Here is a 20,891-nt window from a genome sequence, read left to right on the forward strand (position 1 = left end):
TTGAATAAATAAAGGATGAAATATTACGCGCAAAACACATGAAAAAAAAGGAAGCTCTTACACACCACACCCACTTCACTTTTACGATTTCGTGGGGAGAGGGGAGAGAATCGATTGTTATTCTGTATTTTTATTCCGGTGAATGATTACGTAACATTTTTGTTCTTCTTTCCCTCAATGCACGCATGGATGAATCAGATTGCCCTCAGTTGCTACCGACAGAAACCGAATGATTGGAGCCCGGAATCAAAAGAATATTAACCAAAAGAAGAAGAAACAGAATAAGAAGAAAAAAGTTTGTAGTACTCTTAGCTTTTGGCTTCTTCCTCTCTGTGTGTGTGTGTGTATGTTCAATGATCAGCCGTGCGGGAATGCCTGCCGCTATTGCTCGGGATTATTATTATACGATGCCGTTCCGCTTCAATGCCCACTGACGAATATTTCCATCCAGTTACCCCCTTCTTCTTCTTCTTCTTCTCGCGCTGGACTGTGTGAGAGCCAAAAGCCAAGGCGAGTTTCCATTTCGTTCACCCGGCAACCGATTGGTCTGCTCCACTTCAACCATCACAACTCTCGACAAATTGCTTCTTCTTTAAACGGTCCAAAGAGAGAAAAATAAAAATAAAATGGTCGACAACACACACACGCACACATAACAACAGGAAATGGTGAAATAACCCGCACGACTTTAAAAAGCTGCAAGAAACAACGCCGTCGTCGTCGTGTCAAGATGACGTGTGTGTTTTTGTTTTCTTGGCCCGGCAAGAGCGCCATTCCGGTTTTTCCCTCTCCGAAAAAGGGGAGTTGTGGTGGTGGTACTTTTGAACGTTGTCGTGTTTGTGTGTTTGTAGTTATACGGGCGAGAATGCGGTGCAAGGGGAAAAACCATCAAGAGAAAGAAGAAAAAGAGAAAGGGGGTGAAAAACTACCAACAATAAAAACCTCCCAGAAAACAAGAGAAGAAGAAGAACTCGGGGGTTGAACGGTTCGTGCTTGCACCAGGAAAAGCTTCGTCTTCCCCCGGCTGATATGCGGAGTAGGAGGTGTGTGTGTGTGCCATTTTCAAAGCGAAACGAGTTCAATGGCAGCTAGACGGAAGAGTAGAGAGAATGGGGCGGATTTAGACCCATGAACAGTGGACTGCACATAAGCCAAAGAGCCACAAACTTTTGTGCTCCGGCATTCAAAACTCGGAAACAGCTGAACTGGATAGATGTAAGAAAAACGGGAGTCGTTCGTGTGCCGGGAAGAAGTTCTAGTACATGTGTGACGAGAGGAGGGGGGCGGCCGAGTTTATATACTTTTACAGACAGAGATACATCTCAGCAACAGGGGGGTGTTGGGACAGCAAAGTTGTACCCACTAAAATACAACCGGAGAGAATAGACAACAACAGAAGAGGATGATCTATTGAAACGGACCCGATAAGCAACGAAGAAAAACCAGTTCAGAATTTTCCCCCCTCCGTGGATGGAAGAATAAGAATTCCGGCCGCTAGAGGGATACACGGGGAAAAATTTCTTTTGTTGTAAAAAGCTATACGAGGGTGAGTGTTACTATATACCCTATGGGTCTATCTCTAGGTACCAAGGTGAGAGAGAGAGAGAGAGAGATTGTGAGTATACAAAAGAATAATATAAGAACCAAATACAATTCCGCCTTTGTATTCGAGCAGCTCCAACCCACTATATAAGAGGGGTAGGAGGGAGAACTAAAAAAACGAGGAATAGGAAGAGAATATGAAGGTGGATGAAAACCAGGAGGTGATGGAAAAAGAGATTGGAAAAAGAAGAAGAAGAGGGAGAAAAAGAAGAAGAAGAACCTTGCCCGGAGCACAGTTCCATTCCCGAGTAGGAGGAGTATAACCCCGGAATGTTTGAAAAAACCCTCCTTCTCTACTCCCCCCCTCCTCTCTTCCCCCTTTTATCCGCACAGAGAGGGAACTGGTGTAGTAGCGCCGCTTTTCACTCCAGTCGCACCGCCAACTGCCTGACCGTCGGCAGCATCGTTCGTGACGGTTCTGTTTTTCAATCTACCACCCCTTATATATACGAGAGAAGTGTCGTTTGTGTGTGGATGTCCTGTGAGTCGCGTGAGTGTTCCAGTGGTGTCCGTCAGTTCATCAAGAAAACCGGAGGAAAAGCAATTATTGATTGCCGACAGTCTTTTTTTCCCTAATCACGCTCTTGACCGGCCGCCTCCTATTCAATCATATCCATTCGTTTTTAGATGTGCTGGGATGTGATTGGATATTGGACGTGATTGGTTCATTAAAAAAAGGGGGGAAATAATTTTGGACAGAAAAACAAAAGGACTGAAATTGTTAGAAAAATGGAGGACGAATTAAAATGCCCGTCGTGTCGTCAATTTTTCACGCAGCCCGTTTTACTGCCTTGTTTCCACGCAATGTGTCTCAATTGCGCGCTGCACAATCAACAGCCCGTCGTCAACAATTTACCCAGTCACCCGACCGCTCAACCGCACGAACAACAGCAGGAGCAGCCCTTGCCACCTCCGCCGACCGAGCTGCAATTGCTCTCCGAATTGCAGTGCCACGATTGCAACGATTCGGATCAATTGTCGATTCTGAGCGAGACGGACAGCGGCGTGGTGGTGAGCACCAGCGGGAGCAGCGGTGGAAGTAGCCGACCGAGCAGTTGCCACATCCATCCCGCTTCTTCTTCGTCATCATCAACAACAACAACAAACAACTCCAATTCAAATGCTCTTGTCGTGGCCGCCACCATTTCTCTGAGCTGTCCGTCGTGCCGCAAAATCGTCTACTTTGACGAAAATGGAGCGCAGAATTTGCCTCGTTACCGGGCCATGCAAACCATCGTCGACAAATTCAGCGAGTCATCCCATCAGCGGGCGCAGGCCAGCAGCACGCCGTGCCAACTGTGCGACACGACAGAGGGCGGCCAGCAACAAGAAGCTGCGTCCGTCTTTTGCCAACAGTGTCAAGTTTTTTACTGCGACCGATGCAGAGAAAACTGCCACCCGGCCCGCGGTCCGCTCGCTAAACATAGCCTCATCTCACCGCATCAGGGCCGTCAAGCCCTGCGCTCACTCAAAGAAAAATTCAAGGTGCATTTCTTTTTAGTTTTCATTTAACTTCACACGATGTACAACCGGGAGCAACGAGTAGTAGCTGCGTGCCTATATATATAAAGACATTGTATGGCCTATAAAAGATGGCCGACTGCAGCAGCTACCGAATCGAACCGAAGATAGACAGACACAAATCCCAAAGTCTTTTTGAGTATTTCGACGTTGGCCCGCCGCACTCCCCCCATTAATTATTCAAATGTTTTTTGATGCGTGAAAGAAAAAGCAAGAGATGGGAAGAGAGATACTGTCGTCTGTGCCCGTCTTCGCTGACAGGCCTGGATCTCCATTTGGGAGCAGCCCTGGTGGAAATCTATAGACGAAAGGAGACACAGAAAAGAGCTGTTGCTGTCGCTTGTAGGAATTCGATTGTAACAAGTTCCTCTCACAAAGAAAAAGAAGATGAAAGAATCGAAAGAAAAGAAAAAAGGAAACTGGGAGAGAGTTGGGAGGCATCCGCCGAGCTGTGTGTTGGATATCTTTTTAGGCCGATGAAAAGATTTCACAGATGCACACAGTCTAAAGAAACTCGTTTCGTTTCTCTGAGCTGGGAACTTTATTTTTACACCAGAACGCGCAAACTAGGCGACATCTTGTCGGCGTGTCAATTCCCCCCTCCCCTCTCTGCCGTTTGTGTTGTTTTTTTTCACGACGAGAATTTGAGATGAATGTTGTGTTCATCTCTTTTATAAACGGCATTTCGTTATTATTATTGTTATTTTTTGTTATTTTTATTTTATTTTTTTGTTTCTGGTGTTTTGAAAATTCTGAATGTTTGGGATGACGACAATTCCATTGTTTGTCGTTCTCCCCTTCCAACCATTCCCGAACCGAGAAGCAAAAGAAACAGAAACAGATCGAGAGATGTCGAAAAAAAAAGTTTTTCTTGGACCCGATCCCGGGTTCCTATTTTCGTTCGTGCCACGTACGGCAGAGATAAAAAACATGGCAGACGCTATTGCGATAGTTCTAAATAGGAGAATAGGACACACGTCGTACGCCGTTCATGCCTGTGTCATCGTGTCCATATCAAGAGACTCTCTCTCTTCTGTCTGTACCCAAACGATTGTAAAAATAAAAAGAACAAAACTCTATTTTCTTTTAACCAGCAGCAGCAGCAGCAGCAGGGGAAAACCATAAAAATAGTTTGCCCAGGTATTCCTTTTTTCCCAATTGAAATAGACCCATTCCACAAAGGGAGGAGTCAAAGACAAAAGGGGAGAGAAAAGAAAAAAAAACAAAAAAACAAACTTGTTGACGATTTCATCTCGGCCGTGTCACGTAACAAAGACCTTTGAAAACGTCGAAGAAAAATAGAAAAGAGGTGGAGATATTCTTTTTCGAACGTGTCGTGTCGGTCGTGAATGATGGTGTCCGCGTCCGCCCGCCACATCTCTCTTAAATCTGTGGCCGCCACACTATCTATCTCTCACGCCGAAACAAAAACCAGTCGCGGTCGACATTGACTTTGACATTCTTTTTATCCCTTCTATTCTATTTCTTCCTTTTTGGACTCTCTAATCTTTTGGACAGACAAAATAAACTAACCTTTTTTCCTTTTTATTTTTGTTTTGTTTTTCTCCCGGACGTTAATTCCTTTGTCGCAGCAACAGTCATCGGGAGAAGCCGTTCAACACTGCGCCGAGCACGGCGAGCAGACACAGACGTATTACTGCAACACTTGTCGATTGGGAGCTTGTCACTTGTGCGTCCTGTCCGACGTTGGCCGCCATCACAATCACGACGTCCACCTCCTGGCTCTCATCTGCAAACAACAAAAGGTAAGAACAAGAAGAAAAAAAACCTTTTACTCACGTGTCAAACAACAAATAAACCTTTAGTCTTTCTAATGAGTCACTAACGGTATAGTATAAGCTGGCATACACACACACACACACACGTAATAGAACAACAAACCAAAGTGGTAAAAGGAAGAGCTAGACTTTTGAACTTTGGGTGTGGTTTTTCCGCAGAAAATGTCAACAAATACCTTTTGAGTGGAATAGTGTGTGTGTGTTTGGGGGAGAGTGAAAGTGAGCTGGGGTAAAAGTTTATTTGTCTAAGAATAAAAAAGGTCCTGACTGAAGAGTATATGGCGCGTGCGAGCGATCGTGACGAGGGAATCGTTCGTGTCCACCGTATTACTTTTTTTCTTTTAAATAAAATAAAAAGCTTGGATGTTGTACAGAGTCGAGCGAACCGATGACTTGTATAATAATAATTGTATCGGCCAGGACACATTCGGTACTACACGCGGTGAATAGAAGACCGGCCCGCCTCAGGGTTTGTATATAAAAGGAAAACGTATAACTTTTAATCAAAAACTGACGGGTCATTCGTTCACGGTCGAGCTAATAGAACGAACGGCGACTTACCGACACACAAGTAGAAAAAAGAGGAGTGGGGGGAGAGTGGGGGGAGGGTTTATCGACGGGAGAAATCATCAGCTGGATCATTGGCGGCCAAACACCAAACGCCCCGAGAGACGCTAACAGCTGGACTGTCCAACAATAACAAAGAAGCAACTTTTTCGTTTTATTTTTCTATCCTTCGCATGTTGGATTGGGACGGACGCCGTTTGAGAGACGACGCGAAAATGAAAGAGAGAAACTCGGAATTGAATTCGATCCACTTGTATGTCTACATGTAGGCTACGTGTATAATACAACTATAGAGAGTTCCCATGTCTCTATTGTTGGACCGGGCAGATGTTACTTTGACTCAGACGATTTATGGATGTACCGAATATTTTTCTTTTTTATTCCCTTTTTTAGTACGTACATTCTGCAGGAGGGGGGCCAAAAATATGGGCAAATTCAATTCTCTTCCTAACTGTGTTTGACCAGTTTATAAACTTTCCTGTTTACTTTTTCTTCCGAGTTGGAACTGCTGGCCAGCCATAACAGACTGGCGGAGGGAAGATCCGAGCTCGACTTCTGTTCAAGAACTTTGTTACAAGGAATATAAATTGAAAATTTCTCGAAATCAACTTGAAACGGATCAAACTGGAGATGGCTGCCATTGTAAACTATTGCCAGTATACGTCTTCCCTTTTGTCACGCAAAAAGATGGATACGGGGATGGAAGACGGCCCTTGAAAGGAAGGATTGGTATAGAAAACTATTACCGGGAAATTCATCTCTTGTTTTCACTCCTTCAAGAGGCAACGAACAAGACCTCCTTTTCCAAGTGGGTTTTATGGGGGGGATAAGGGGGTACTCTCTAACTACTGCACGTACGAGATCAAATGTAGTTCATTAGTGGTGAAATTCATTTGTAAAAGATGCGCGCTCGCTCTCTCTTCTCTCTGCAAACATGCAGCGCCATTAGGGATGAAGTGGGGGGGATAATATTGGCTCCTTTTTCCCTCGAGTTGACTGATAGACGTACTCGAAAACGGCCCTCTTTAGAGATTGTTTTCTCAACAAAGTACCCGGAATAATAGAGCAGCAGCAGCACGGCAGTATAGTAGCTGTGTGTGATGAGTAGGCAGAGACTCGACTGGATATATAACTTCCTTTTCTACCCAGCTCATTGGAAAATCATTAAAAACAAGAGTTTCTTCTTTAAGGTTTTGTTTTGTTTTGCGACTGGAACCTATCCGTTAATGAGCCATTTCTTTATTTGTCGTTAGGGAACTCTGTCGTCGGCGCACACTGGGAAATCAAAGTTTACTTTAGGATTTATTTTCCCCTCCCTTCTTCCACTTTCCTATGTTTTATTTATACAAAAAGAGAAAAAAAGGAGAATTTAGGAATCGGAGAGGAGAGAATATTGTCTTTCGGCGCCGCACATCTCTTGACACTCTTCGACGGAGAAGATTGCCTCTTCTTCTTTTTCCCTATCGGAAGAAAAGCGAAACAATTTTCCAGTGTCCCCCACCCTCTCCTCACGCCAAATTGGTTTTGTTTGTTATGATTGCAGAAACCGATTTATTTTTTTTCCATCTGCAATGGCCACAGCTGAAATGTGAAAAAGAAGAAAAAAGTACTGGAAAAAGAAAAATAAGTGCGTGAGCGGATCACGCGCTGCTGCTGCTACTGCCGCTGCTGGCCGGGTTGGGTTTCTTTTGAGATCTATTTTTCCGGGTTCGAATGTATTGTCTTCCGGGCAAGCACTATCGGGACTCGGCGGCCGTCTCTCTATACCTCCCCGCTCGCCAGCACTCAACCCAACGGAACCAGCAGAGAACCAATAGTCAACGGGCTATATACTTTTCGGGGCTGGCCCATTCTCCGGAGATGGTCCGCGTAATGGAATAAGACTTTATCGGTCCTATACTGTACATGGTAACAGCAGAAAACCCAAAAACTCTTCTCTATATACTTATAGCATGTATTATGAAACACGCACTACCCTGAAAATTGGCATTGGATTTTCTCTGCTGGACATCGAAAATGTTTCTTCTATTATTTGGCGAAGTTTTGTATCTTTTTTTGGTTTTTGTTTCATACCGGATGAATGCGGGGGGCACTCGGCGGAAGTAGCGAACAAAAAAAGTACTTTCCCTCCCCTCTCCTTTGAATCAAACAAACGTTTCCACGTGAATCATCCGGCTCTAGCGGGACGTGACCGTGAAAAAAAAAGAAAGAAGACTCTTCTCTCTCTCTCTCTCCCCTTTTTTCTGTCTGTTGGGTTTCGTTAGTTTGGCGGGCCGGCGGGCAATCGGGAGGAGAAGCTTTTTTTATTTCGGTGTGTGTGGTGGCGTCGGCGTCTTTTCATCAAGTCAATTATCCGTTCAGAGAGCAGCGCCGTGCGGACATGAGGGGCATGCAGCCATCCGACGAATTCGATTGGTCGCGCGCTGAGCGTGTGTGTCTGCTTGTCTACTTTTTCAGTTCCCTCCACCCTACAGCTATGGAAACTCTAGTGTAGTACAATATGCACACATTTCCTCTTTTCCTTTGCTACCCGATAACAAACTAATGACATCTAATATTTGTATAGTGTCGCGTGGCTTGTTATTCTTTCGGGCTTGAATGGCTAACAGCAGCGCACACAGACAGACAGACAGACACGAAAGAGGGACGCGCCAGATAAGCGAACATATAGGGGGAGAGAAAGAAAAAAAATGTACATAAAAGTAACAAAAAAGACGGAGCGGATATTCTGCAGGCTTCTGCTATTCGAGCCGGCCTGCTGCTGCTGCTGCTGCTGGACTTTTGTGACACCCCCTCTCTTTTTTCTCTCTCTCTCGCTGAATGTTATAGCCACTACCCCGCGTGTATATAAGAAGCCCCGTACACACACACACACATATGGAAGAGAGGCGACGTCGTGGCGCCAGTTTGGCCCCCCTCTTCTTCCTCTTCTATTTTCGATAAAAAGTGTGTGTAGAGCGCACAAGGCTCTGGTTTCTCCTCTCCCCAGTCGCCGACGCTCTTCAGTGACTCATAATAATACCCCTCCCCCCAGACTGCAGAGTGTATATAAATAACATACGAATATTATTTATAAAAAAAGGACTATAGACCAATCCCTTTGATATAGATTTGCATTGATCTTTCAACTTTTTTTTCTTTTTTAATTATTATTAAAAGACTTAGCCGGAAATCATTTCGGGATAAGTCTCTGCAATCCGATTGTTGGTTGGCTGAAAGGGGAGAAAATGGCGTGTAGACTTCTGGGTCGTATTACCGTGCAAAAAAGGGAGGGGCCGGTGATGATGAGGAAACCGTCGTCTTCTGAAGGGGGTTTCCGGAAAGACCGCAAAGGACATTGCCAACACATCAGTCAGAAGAGTCAGTCAGTCAGTCAAATAGAAAAGACAGTCCCCCACCCCCCCACCCTGCTCGCCACTGTTCCTCTATTTGTCTCCGCCGACGTCTTTGTAAAAGAGACAGACGCAAGCGAAGTTTTCCGACGAGCACAAACCAACTTTTGGGTGGTGGTACTGAGAGAGAAAGTGAAATCTTTCCGGCAGTCGACGTATCCTCATTACTTATCGCCCACATCATCAGTGAATGGGGGGGAGCGGCGCACGGAGAGGAAATGGGATTCCTTTTACGTGCCATCAAGTGACCCAACCCGCCCTTGAGAGTCGTCGTCGTCGACCAACGACTTTACCCGCTGCTCCCGGAGTTTATTGTAGACAAGCAACTAGCAGCAGCAGAACTGCATGAGACTTGTATGTACTGTATACGCGTTTGATGGATCGACCCATCGAGGGAAAGAGAAGAACAGGCAACAAGATGCCCATTTCAATGCACAAGACTCGCTCCTCGTGTGTCAACGAATGTAACTTTTTTGTAAACAGGATCAACGACCTTTAGATTCGATGTGTGTACTTCTATTACCGGCGGCCGCTATCCCATTTTCAATGTATTTTTTCTTTTTTCATTTCTTTTTCCTTCCTTCCTTCCTTCCGTGATAGGATGAGGGTGTCTGATGGTAACCCGACCCCTTTCAACTCGGGAATTGGAGTATTTTTTTCTGTTCTGTTCTTTTTCTCCCGGTTCCCAACACACAGAGAGAAGAGGAGAGGGCTGCCCTGGGGGAGTAGCGAGGAACAATAAAGACGAGCAATGAGCCACAGTCAAACCAACGAGACCAGGGAAAATGGGTCGAAAAAAAAAGAAAGAAATCAATAATCGAGTGAGTCATATACGGTTAAAAGTGCACTCACTAGTTGGCGAGGGTGGAGGGAGAACTGTTTGTTGCCCATTAAAAAAAGAAGAAGAAGAAGAAGCGGGAAAGAGAATCATCTGGTGCGTTAAATCCCCGTAACGCCCAATGACATAACGGGATAGACACCGGATGCAATGAGCGGAGAAATAAAAACTATCGATCCCACAATTTCGAGTTTGATTCTCTTCTCTTGTTCAACTCAACCAACGATCAAAAAAAGACCGAAGCCAAGTCACACAGCACTGAAATGATTAAGTTGATTCTCATCCCGTCGCCGTTCTTCCAGCTTTCTCCGGATGGAAGCGGGCGTGTGAAGCGTGAAACTTAAACGAAATGGAAAAGAGGGGTGGATGAAGATGTTGGATTTTTTTTAGTTTTTATTTTCCTCTTTCCCTTGGACCGAGTTGTTGCCAGTTATCGATCGGTCCACCCCTCCTTACTGCTACTACCTTTATCCATCCGTTCACAGACTCCGCTTTTGCCGTGTGTGTGCGTGTGCTGTGTGGGGATCTTGAGAAAACGGGACGCTTCTTAGCGGACAAATGACAGCATCATTTACATTTCGAATTTATACGTTCAGACGTCGCAAGGAGAAAGGGGAAGGGGGGGGGGGGGAGAAAAGGGACTATTATGTTATGAGGAGAACTGACGCAGGGGTCGGGAATATTCTCCTCCAAGCCCCGCAAGGTTTACAAGACTGTCGTCTTTGGGGTGTTTCATCGATCCAAAAGCGTCTCATCTTCTTTCTTTTTCTTTTTCCCCCTTCTGATGATATAAAGAAAAGCCAAGAAAGGGAGAAGGTAATACTCATCATCTAAACTAAATTGAACGAGCTCACGATCGGCCGGTAACGGGCTCTCTAAAAAAAAGTCCCTTCCCACCCACCACCGCCGCTCCTATAAAAACTCCCGGCTCTAATATAACAACGATGGCTGTTGGCTTCTGTTTCTCTCTATAGCCTCGCTAATTAACACATTCAATAGCTCCTCCCACTCATCATGCAGATGAGTTGAGCACCATATATAACATTTTGAAAAGCGCCAGCGAGAACATCCAGGAGGCTCCTGCGTGTGTGTTGTCGAGAAAATCAGTGAATAGAGTTGTGTGTGACTAGCACAAGTTGACGAGGAGCTACTAGATCAAAGTCGATAACAGGGGGGAGAGTGAGAGAGATCAAGAAGCACGTCAGAGAGAAAAAGAAAAACTGCCTCCTCCTCCTCCTCAAACATCAACCGCCGCGATTGAGAGACAGAGAGCCGGAAATTCCGACGATCGATGTGTGGCTGCGCTCTTTTTTTCTTTTTCTTTCTTTCTCTCTCTGCTACTACCGCCGTGGTGAAAAAGAGTGACGGTGCGTGATTGGAATACTTTGGCACACGCCTTCCCCAAACAATTTGAATAACTTGAAGGCGCAAGAGAAAAAAAAAAACGAAAAATGAGCGGCCGGCTGGTAGTGGGGGGGGTTGGTGGGAAATGAAAGACGTGGAGAATTGAAGGGACTTGGTGTTAAAGGAATGAATGAATTCTTTACCTTATTATTTGATTTTTTTTTTCTTTTTCTTTCGATGATTTATTTATTTTTCTTTCAGGCCGAGTTGACGCAATCGCTGCAACAGCTGTCGGAGAAAGCCAAAAGCGCGACGGAAGTGATCCAGCGCTTGAAGAGCTCGTCGGAACGCGTTCAAGTAAGTGCGGGGCGGATGCGATGGCCATCTGACGGCGCGGAGGTTAACGACCCGTCGTGAACCTTTTCCACCAACCGCTCACGATGATTATTTCTTGGACGAAAAATTTATTTTTGAACGCCGCTGTTGTATTTTTAGGAGAGTTGCGCCAACGTGGAATCGGCCATCCATTCTCAGTGCCTGGAACTGATGGAAGCATTACGCCGCAGAGAAGAAGCCCTGGTGGATTTCGCCCGCCGGGAACGCGACTTGCAATTGCGCCGCCTGCGGGAAGAGGTGGCCACCTGCACGGCCCACCTCCAGCACACGACGGCCCTCGTCCAATTTTGCATCGAAGCTTTGAAAGAATCCGATTCATCCGCTTTCCTTCAGGTTTGAGAAATTGATTTTCTTCTTTTTCCCAGCACCTTCCGGCCAATTCATTCAACTTTTTCTCTTTTTTGGCGCAGATCGGGTCGATGTTAGTCAACCGCGTCTCCAATTTGGACTTGACTTGGCGACAGGAAATGGACGAATTGACCAACCGGGCCAGCCCAACTCTCGAGCTGACGCTAGATGACTTGGGTCTCCGGCGCAACATTGATCAGCTGACTTTCCTAGAAATGAAACGTAATATTTATTAGTCGGCTAGACTCGATATAAATGTGCAGCACTACGTATATTTTTTCAAGACGATAAGTTTATGGAATGTAATAATATCTTCCTGCTGTGGCTAAGACTAACGGCTAAGGGCTATAGGGAGGGATTCATTGTCTTAACATCTACCACATGTACAGCCCCCCTGGTCGGGTCGATCCGACTTCCAAAAGTTAATGACAAACTTCCCGCTTGGCTGCCGAGCGCGGGGAGTTGGAGGTTCCGATGATTAATGAAGATCCCGCACGCAACAGTTTCAACCAGACTGTAGACTGTACATACATAAAGTTCTCTCTCTATCCCCTCTCTAAAAAACTCTGTTAGTTGCTAGTGCCTCTAGTCCATGCCGGCGATTCTTTTCGTCAAATGAAGACGGATACTCTTTAACTCGCGCGGGGCAAGAAGACAGAGAGAAGTAACCGAGCCGTTTCTTATTGATGTCAAGCTATATCGGCCTAGATGAAGAGAAATCGCAAACTCTATTTGATTGTCTTTCTCTCTCTCTCCTTCTATACTTCTTCTTCTTCTTTGTGGGAGGGTAGTGGGAATTGTCACAGGGCAGAGCCGGAGTTACCATGGAAGCCGACGAGAGTCACACCAAACACACACACTCTTTCCAATTGGAATCAACTGTATAAAACACAAAACTTTGTGTCTGAGAGAGAAACGGTTCAAAAGTCATTCGTCCTTGGACGCGGTCAGTCGCGCGGCGGCCGGCACGGGCGAACACAATCGAATTACGGGCAACTACTTGACATGCGAGTCGGGCACGCAGAGGCGGATTCTGATTGACTGGAAACAGTTGCACACCGTAATAAACGATCAAACGCCGAGAAGACAAGACAAGACAAGAAAAAGGATAGCTCAGACCCAGTTGGCATGGATAGAGAGATAAGACAAAATCGCATTACGGGTGCGGTCAGACTAAGAGCAGATGACGAGGGTTCAATACCGAGTAATTGAATTGGAATAATAATAATTTCGTTGCGCTTATTCTTTTCACAGCTCCGGGAGCGCCGAGAATCCTGGCCGAGGATTGCAGCGCGGAAAACAATTCAATCACAGTAGCCTGGCAACCGCATCCGGCCTCTTTCGTCGAGGGTTTCGTCCTCGAATTGGACGACGGCGTAGGCGTCGCCACCGGCCGCTTCCGCGTAAGTCACACACACACACGAAAATCAAATAAAAATGAGAAAAATAACGATCACCGCCAGCGCCAATATAATTAACGAATTCTCACGCGATATTTTTCGTTGCAGGAGGTTTACTGCGGCAAAGAGACCATCTGCACAGTGGACGGCCTGCATTTCAATTCTCTTTACAACGCCCGCGTGAAAGCCTTCAACAGTAGCGGGGAAGGGCCCTACAGCGATCCTCTCGGACTTCACACCGCTGAAGGTGAAAAACGGAACAAAACCAAAAAAAAAGTTTTGATTTTTTTACTAATTTTTCTTTTCTCCTAACGACGCCCATTTATTTTTACAGTGGCTTGGTTCACATTCGACATGACGGCCTATCCGGCCGAAACTCGCCTTTCGGCCGACGGACTGACGGCCACGACCGACAGCTACGAGCCCCGCGTTCTCCTCAGCTCGGTCGGTTTCTCCCGTGGCGTTCACTACTGGGAATTCACAGTCGACCGGTACGACGGAGCGGCCGATCCGGCCTTCGGCGTCGCCCGACGAGACGTCACCAGAGACTCTATGCTCGGTATTAAAGGATTATTATTAAAATGTCGTCGAACAATCATGCGAATAATTTCTTGCTGTTGTTGTTGTGTATAGGTAAAGACGAATTAGGGTGGTCCATGTACATCGATCACCAACGCTCCTGGTTCCTGCACAATAACGTGCACAGTCACAGAACCGACGGCGGAATCGACGTCGGTTCCACAGTTGGCGTCCTACTCGACCTCGACCGGCGTCAATTGAGTTTCTTCGTCAACGAAGAGCCTCAGGTATAACGCGAAAACAAACAAAAAAAATGAATCAGATTAAAATTTCAAATCCGACCCGAGAGAGTTGTACGACCATTGATTATTCAATTTGCATTTCTCTCTTATTTTCGTGTCTGTCTGTCTGTCTGGGCTTCATTTCGGCGGTGGGGGGAATCGGTCGATACGCACACAACAGGGAACGGTGGCATTCGTCGACCTCTGCGGCGTTTTCTACCCGGCCGTCTCGCTCAATCGCAACGTTCAAGTCACGCTCCATTCGGCCTTGGATCCTCCGCCCTCGTCGTCTTCTTTTCCAGACAGCGGCGAAGAAAGTGACGAGGGCCATCAAATCGACGCCGGTGGCGACGTCTCGGAGCGAATGAACGGCGCCACCAATAACCCGACAGACTCCATCACCTCACTCACATGCGCCGTGGCGGCCCTCTAGAAGAGATATAGGCGCTCCTCCCGCACTTTTCTTTTACAATACATATATCCTATCAAAGAAGTACCCAATCATACCAAAACTAATTTCAACTCTCTCAGACTCCTTTTGTACAGTCATTAGTAATCCTGTTGTATCAGTGTCGGAGAGAAAAAACGACCTCAGACGAATGGCATCGAGTGTCCCATTTCTAATCTTTTTTCTATTTTCTGTAATTGGAATATTTATATACATATACCTTGCTATTAAAAAGGCCAGATGAATCCTGGCCGCTTTTTTTTCAAAAATCTGTTTGTGTGTGTGTGTGTATTACATAAATCTGGGCCAAAAAAAAAAGGAAAAAAAAAAAGAAAATGGTGTAATGTAATAACGTATGTTTGTCACTCTTTTCTATCTCTTTCTCGCCCTCTTCTGAAACTGATGGTGCATCATCCGGAAGCGATGACATGAATTAACAATTACCAGAGGGATCGCGTAGCGATCCCGAAGGGTAATTAGAATTGTGCGAGAATAAATGAAGCGACGACCCTAAGGGTGTAGACACATATATTTTAGCTCTTTAAAGAAAAAAACAAAAAACCCGTACTCTTCCTGGGCCTGACAACGCCCCCATATCCTCAGACTTATTTTCTAGGCTTGCCAAAAAGATTCAATCAAACAACAAACAAACGTGACAAATAACACAACAATTTCAAACAAAAAATTCGCTGAGAACCAGAGAAAAAAACCCTGACGTTTCTTCAACAGGGGGAAAAAACAACTCTGTTTGCGAATTACAAGGAATAACCAAAACGTGACAAATAACACAACAATTCAAAAACCAAAAACAAAATTCGCTGAGAACCAGAGAAAAAAACCCTGACGTTTCTTCAACAGGGGAAAAACAACTCTGTTTGCGAATCACAAGAAATAAACATGATCATCAACGGGAGGGAAGAAACCATCGAAAGGAAACAGCGATTTAATAGTAGTTGTTCTTGAACTACTTTCGGTTAGCCATGTAGCTCGACTGCTTGCCGGCCGCTGGGATGACTTCAGTTCCGACCATTTCCGCCGTTGAAACCCCGGGTCTTTCTGGATTGGTTTACTCTATCCAATTGCAACCAACACAATTAAATTATGAATAAATGAAGTTGCTGGGTGGGCTTGGGTGGGAGAGCTACCCTTAGGGTCGTCGCTTCATTTATTCTCGCACAATTCTAATTACCCTTCGGGATCGCTACGCGATCCCTCTGGTAATTGTTAATTGTGCTGCGAAATGACATTTCGCTAGACCCTAAGGGTGATTTTACAGATTGCGGATTTAATTGTGAGTTTGTCCGAAGACTGCCGACTCGATCGTCGGTTCTGCAGAGCGGTTATAAAACCTTCTAAATGTCGACTCGTGGGCCCAGCTTCCGGCCCGTAAAATTGCTTCGATTGACAATCCGTTGACTGCCGCTTTGGACGCAGCGGCGCCTCTAGTTGAGTGAGCCCCAAAAACGTCCGTATCAACCCCGGCGCTGTTTAGCACAGAACGAATCCAACGGCTCACCGTGTTAGATGACACTGGCTTGTGGGGGGGAATAACGGCTACCAATAGTCTGTTACAATTTGTCTCTGTGCGGAATTCATTCGTTCGCTCTATATATTCTTTTAGCGTTTTTACTGGGCATACTATAGGGTCCGGACAACCTGATAATGAAAACGTCTGTAGCGGCCCACTTCTCTGAGCTTTCCTCGGGGAGCCTAAGGAGAATTTTACGCCGCTTTGACTGAATATCACCGATTTGAACTCGATCGCTGCAATCTCCGAAACCCTCATGAGTGTAGCAAGGGCGATTAACGTTGCCGCTTTGCCTGACAGAACTGAAAGGGATAACGAGTCGTTCTCTCCCAACGATGAAATGAAGTCGATTACCTGACTGGGGTCCCATGTAACGCTGTATTTGGGGCGAGGGGGATTCTGATTAAAACAACCTTTCAATAGTTTCACTACAACCGGATGTTCACCTATGCGCAAGCCATCGACTGGATCCAGGGTGCTAGATAGCATTGATCGATGAATATTAATGGAACTATATGACATGCCCGACGAATGCAAATGAGATAAGAATTCTAACGCCTCCCCTAAATCGTTTGACAAGGGATTCGAACGCCTCCCCAAACACCAATCCATCCATTTTCTCCAGGCGGACTCGTATGTGGAGTGAGTGCTGGGCCTGTTTCCGGCCATGAGTAGGTCGACAACTGTTGCCGAAAACCCTCGCTTAAGGTACTGTCTCCTGACAGCTTCCAGACGGCCAAGTGTAGCGCCCCGTTCCGGATGAGCGGATGGGTCTCGTCTAGTGCTGATTTCAGCAGATGTTGCGACGTTGGAAGGAGACGGGGGACGTCGCACGACAGCTCCAGTAGTAACGGGAACCACGGTTGGCCTATCCATACGGGACATACAAAAACCACCAGAGCTTTTTCACGACGGATCTTCTCAAGGCACTTGAATATTAAGGCGAAAGGAGGAAAACAATAGGCTAACAACCCACCCCAATTTACGGAAAATGCATTTGTCGTCATCGCCCCGGGCTGCGGATGCCATGATATAAACGACGGAAGCTGTGCATTCCAAGGCGTTGCGAAGGCGTCAACTTCTGACGGCCAAAGTTCCTGAATACGGTTAAAAATCCGCTTGTCTAGCCTCCAATCGCCGGAGTCGGGCCCCGCTCGTGATTCCTCATCCGCAATTACGTTCAATTTCCCGGCTACGTGGACCGCTTCCAGCGATATTCCGCGCTCCTCGCACCACGATGTTAATTCCGCTGATATGACTGTCAGCGCTCGGGACCTAGTTCCCCCACAATGATTTATGTATGCTACCGCTGTAACATTGTCGAGATGAATACGGATGGCTATGTTTTTCGAGCGGACTGCGAACGCCTGTACCGCGAATAATGCGCCCAAAAGCTCAAGCTCGTTGATATGTCTGGTTGAATCCGTAAGCGTCCACGACCCCCTTGTCCTAACCTCATTACAGCACGCTCCCCAACCCGATAAGGAAGCGTCCGTATAAATTTCGAGATCCGGTGCTTGGGGAAAGAAAACCTTATCTTTCGCTTTATCTAGGTTAGCCACCCACCATTTTAGATCCTCCTGCGCTTCGAGTGAGAGCAAACACTTGATCTTTAGGTTGGAATTTGCCGCTTGCGACTTCCTAATGTAGAAACTTTGCAAACGACGGTAATGTGCTTGCGCGTACGGGATTGCTGGAATTGCCCATGTAAAGTTTCCCATGATGGATGCTATCTCTCTCAGCGAAACGACCTTCGCTAAAAGAGCTGCCTCACACATAGCCTTAACCGCTTCGATTTTGGCTATTGGCAATGCAAATGACAATCGATTAGAATCGATAACCAGCCCCAAATAATCTAGACTCTGCGATGGCTCCAGTACCGATTTCTCCCAATTAATAATAAAACCCAGACGCTGAAGTAACTCGATCACTACTTCCAAGTCCGCTATCACGCGCTCCCTTGACGTATTTAAAATTAAAATGTCGTCCAGATATATTATCAGTCTCAACCCTTTTTTCCTTAGAAAACCCATAACTACTTTGAGAATTTTTGTAAAAATTCGTGGTGCGGGTGCGAGACCGAAGGCCAGACAGGAAAATTGGAAAATACGCCCCTTCCATTGAAAACGCAAAAATTTCTGATGGGAGGGGTGCACAGGGACCGTCAGGTAAGCATCTTTCAAATCTAGCTTCGCCATCCAATCCCCTTTTCTCAAAAGAAACCTGGCAGATTCTAAATTTTCCATTTTAAAGTGTTCATATCGTATGAACCGATTTAATGGCTTAAGGTTGATGATGGGCCTAAATCCGCCGGATTTTTTCGGAATAACGAATAAGGAGCAGACGAAACCTTCTGAGCCATCTACAACCTCAGTGATCGCCCGTTTCCTAATCAAGTCCTCCACCTCCTTGTCACAAATTTTAACCATTTCTTTTGACATTGCAACAGGGGGGGGAATTACAAGCTGCGTTGGAAGCGCCTCAAAATCTAATTTTATGCCCTGCGCAATCCCGTCCAAAACCCAACTATCGTCCGTCACCTCACTCCATTGGCCCGCAAAGGCCAACAATCTGGCCCCCACCTCTTCTTCTGACGGCTGGGTCGGAGAAATAACAGGTTTTGAAAAACGAACGTACCTCTGAACACCTCGCGTCCATGAGTGGGCACCTGCTGGTCGCCCTCGCTCACCTCCGCCTCTGTGCGGCTGCTCCGTCGCCTTTCTCGGCCGCAGAACGAATGGATGGCGCGGTAGCGACTGAGATGGGTCCGCCAGCGCCTTTCCTCTCGATCCAAGACTCGTCTTGGGTTTTGCCGTTCTCGCCAACGTCGCGTCCTGAGATGCTTCTTTAAGCATCGACTCCAGGAACTTTCCGGTGAAAAGGAGCTCGCGAGCCTCCTTTCCCGGCGCAAAAGCCTCGGGTTCGGCCGTGAGAAAGTCGAAGGACGGCTCCACTAAGGCAATCACCGCTCTCCGTCTCTGCTTCGTGATATGATGGTAAGCACGCGCCCACTGTCGCAACGCATCTTGCACCAATTCTTGCGCCTTCTTCTCCGTTTTTCCCTCGCCGAGAGATAAAATGCGCGTGTAGAGATCGATAAGTGGCGGGCCCACGTCCATGATCTTAAGTTGAGTCGTAATTAAAGACTCCTCCGACGCGTTTACGGCCTTCAGCTTCCCTTTATCTTTCGCTCGCCTATGCATGTAGCCGTCTAGTTTCGGGGGTTTCACCGAAAATTCCTTGTCTAGAAATTCTAGCGGCGTCTTCTTCGAAATGGCTTTAGAATCTTCCGTCGAAACCCCTTTCGTCAACCAACCCGAAAGCGCATCACTCACCTCCTGAGGAACTATTAACGGTGCTGGTTCTGCTTTATCACTTGGCTCTGGAGTCCTCTCCTTCGACGGACCCGGCTTGGGTGACGCGGACACGGACATGGCTGCCGCCGCACGCTTTGACTTGCCGGCCGGTGGCGGTTCCTGTGGCTCTTCGGGCTTACTGCTGCTCGGCCGCCACGGGCGATTATAGAATTTTTGAAGCCTATCCTGATCGTCTAAATCGTCCAGAATTAACTCGTCTAAAACCTCCTCACTTTCCGGTTGCTCTTCGTCACCGTAACTATCTTCGTCCGGATCCGGAATGTTGGGTCTCTCCGATTTTTCCCGACGGGGAATGTCATCGCCGTATCGACTTCTGCCTCCCTGATCGGCTAACGGATCTACCCGGTGCTGGTCGTAGCTTGGTCTACCTCCGTATCTCGGATTTCTACTAGAATGGAAGTTCCGTTGATCCAAAACGTAATCTGGCCCTACTCTACCATAACCCTCGAAGCGAACGTGGGGCGGTACAGCTGGGTATAGCGCCTGATCCTGATAGAAATCACTCGGCGCAGAACGCAAGGGCGACCTTTCTCTCTCTTGAAAACGCGATTCGTAATAGTCACGTTCCCGTAAACGAGATCGTTCCACAAGGTCCCTTTCCTGCTGCTCTCTCTCAAAGTTAGAGACCCTTGGGTCAACCCAATAGTCTCCATACCTGCCACTAAAACCAGACATCTTTACACCGTAAGAGCTAAAATAAGTCTGAGGATATGGGGGCGTTGTCAGGCCCAGGAAGAGTACGGGTTTTTTGTTTTTTTCTTTAAAGAGCTAAAATATATGTGTCTACACCCTTAGGGTCTAGCGAAATGTCATTTCGCAGCACAATCTCTCTCATCTTGTTCTTTTCTGTTATCTGGTACGAAAATAATGGCACAACATGTCGATAACTCTTTTTTTTTGTTGTTGTTTTCTTCTTGCTTTTTCTTTCGCATGAAAGAGGGGGCGGCGTCAACGAAAAGAACAAGCACGAAACAAAACCAAAAAACAAAATAAAAAGGAGAACTCGCCCTTCTTTTGATTCCTTTAACCCAAGTCGAGTGCGCTGTCAGGACAACAACGTCCGGGAATATAATATTTGTGTTCCGTTTTTCCTGTTTTTCTTTCTTTTCCTACCTTTAATCATTTATTCGGGCAAACACACACACAAAGAGGGTACTATATATATATATATGTGTGTGTATATATACGGAATAAGAGGGGTGCGTGGGGGGGGGGGGGGGACAGGAGAGACAAGGAGAACGAGGGGCTTGGAAGTTATTGATTGGTGGGTCCCTTCGACGCCGACCGGCTCCTCCTCGAGGGTAAAACCAGGATTTCTGGATCCTACCGGTCGTATCTCTAACTTGATAAAGCTTCGTGATGACGACTACAGAAAACGGAACGACAACCAATAGGATACTTGGGGAGGGATAAACTCCGATTCTTCACTTTTGTTGACGAACGAAAGAAACCTGTTGCCCGTATCATATCGATGAATTCCTACATCTTTTCTGGTTGGGAGACCGTCTGGATTTGACAGGTCTCGGAAAGG

General features: G+C 46.5%; 1 protein-coding gene across 2 annotated transcripts; it reads left to right on the top strand.

Annotated features, from left to right (window-relative positions):
- Window positions 1-1,984: 1,984 nt before the first annotated feature.
- On the top strand, window positions 1,985-14,577 carry LOC124352559 (E3 ubiquitin-protein ligase TRIM9-like). Of its 2 annotated transcripts, none has more exons than XM_046802091.1 (10): window positions 1,985-3,087; window positions 4,716-4,889; window positions 11,325-11,420; window positions 11,559-11,792; window positions 11,870-12,029; window positions 13,062-13,210; window positions 13,316-13,454; window positions 13,542-13,766; window positions 13,841-14,013; window positions 14,189-14,577. In XM_046802091.1, exons 1-10 carry the CDS (start codon window positions 2,332-2,334, stop codon window positions 14,438-14,440), a joined length of 2,358 nt encoding a protein of 785 aa, XP_046658047.1. In that variant the 5' UTR covers window positions 1,985-2,331; the 3' UTR covers window positions 14,441-14,577. The 2 variants fall into 2 exon arrangements, with proteins under 2 accessions (XP_046658047.1, XP_046658048.1); XM_046802092.1 differs by having other exon boundaries at window positions 4,722-4,889.
- Window positions 14,578-20,891: the final 6,314 nt, after the last annotated feature.

The sequence above is a fragment of the Daphnia pulicaria genome, chromosome 8, assembly GCF_021234035.1.
Source record: "Daphnia pulicaria isolate SC F1-1A chromosome 8, SC_F0-13Bv2, whole genome shotgun sequence".
Lineage (NCBI taxonomy): Eukaryota > Metazoa > Arthropoda > Branchiopoda > Diplostraca > Daphniidae > Daphnia > Daphnia pulicaria.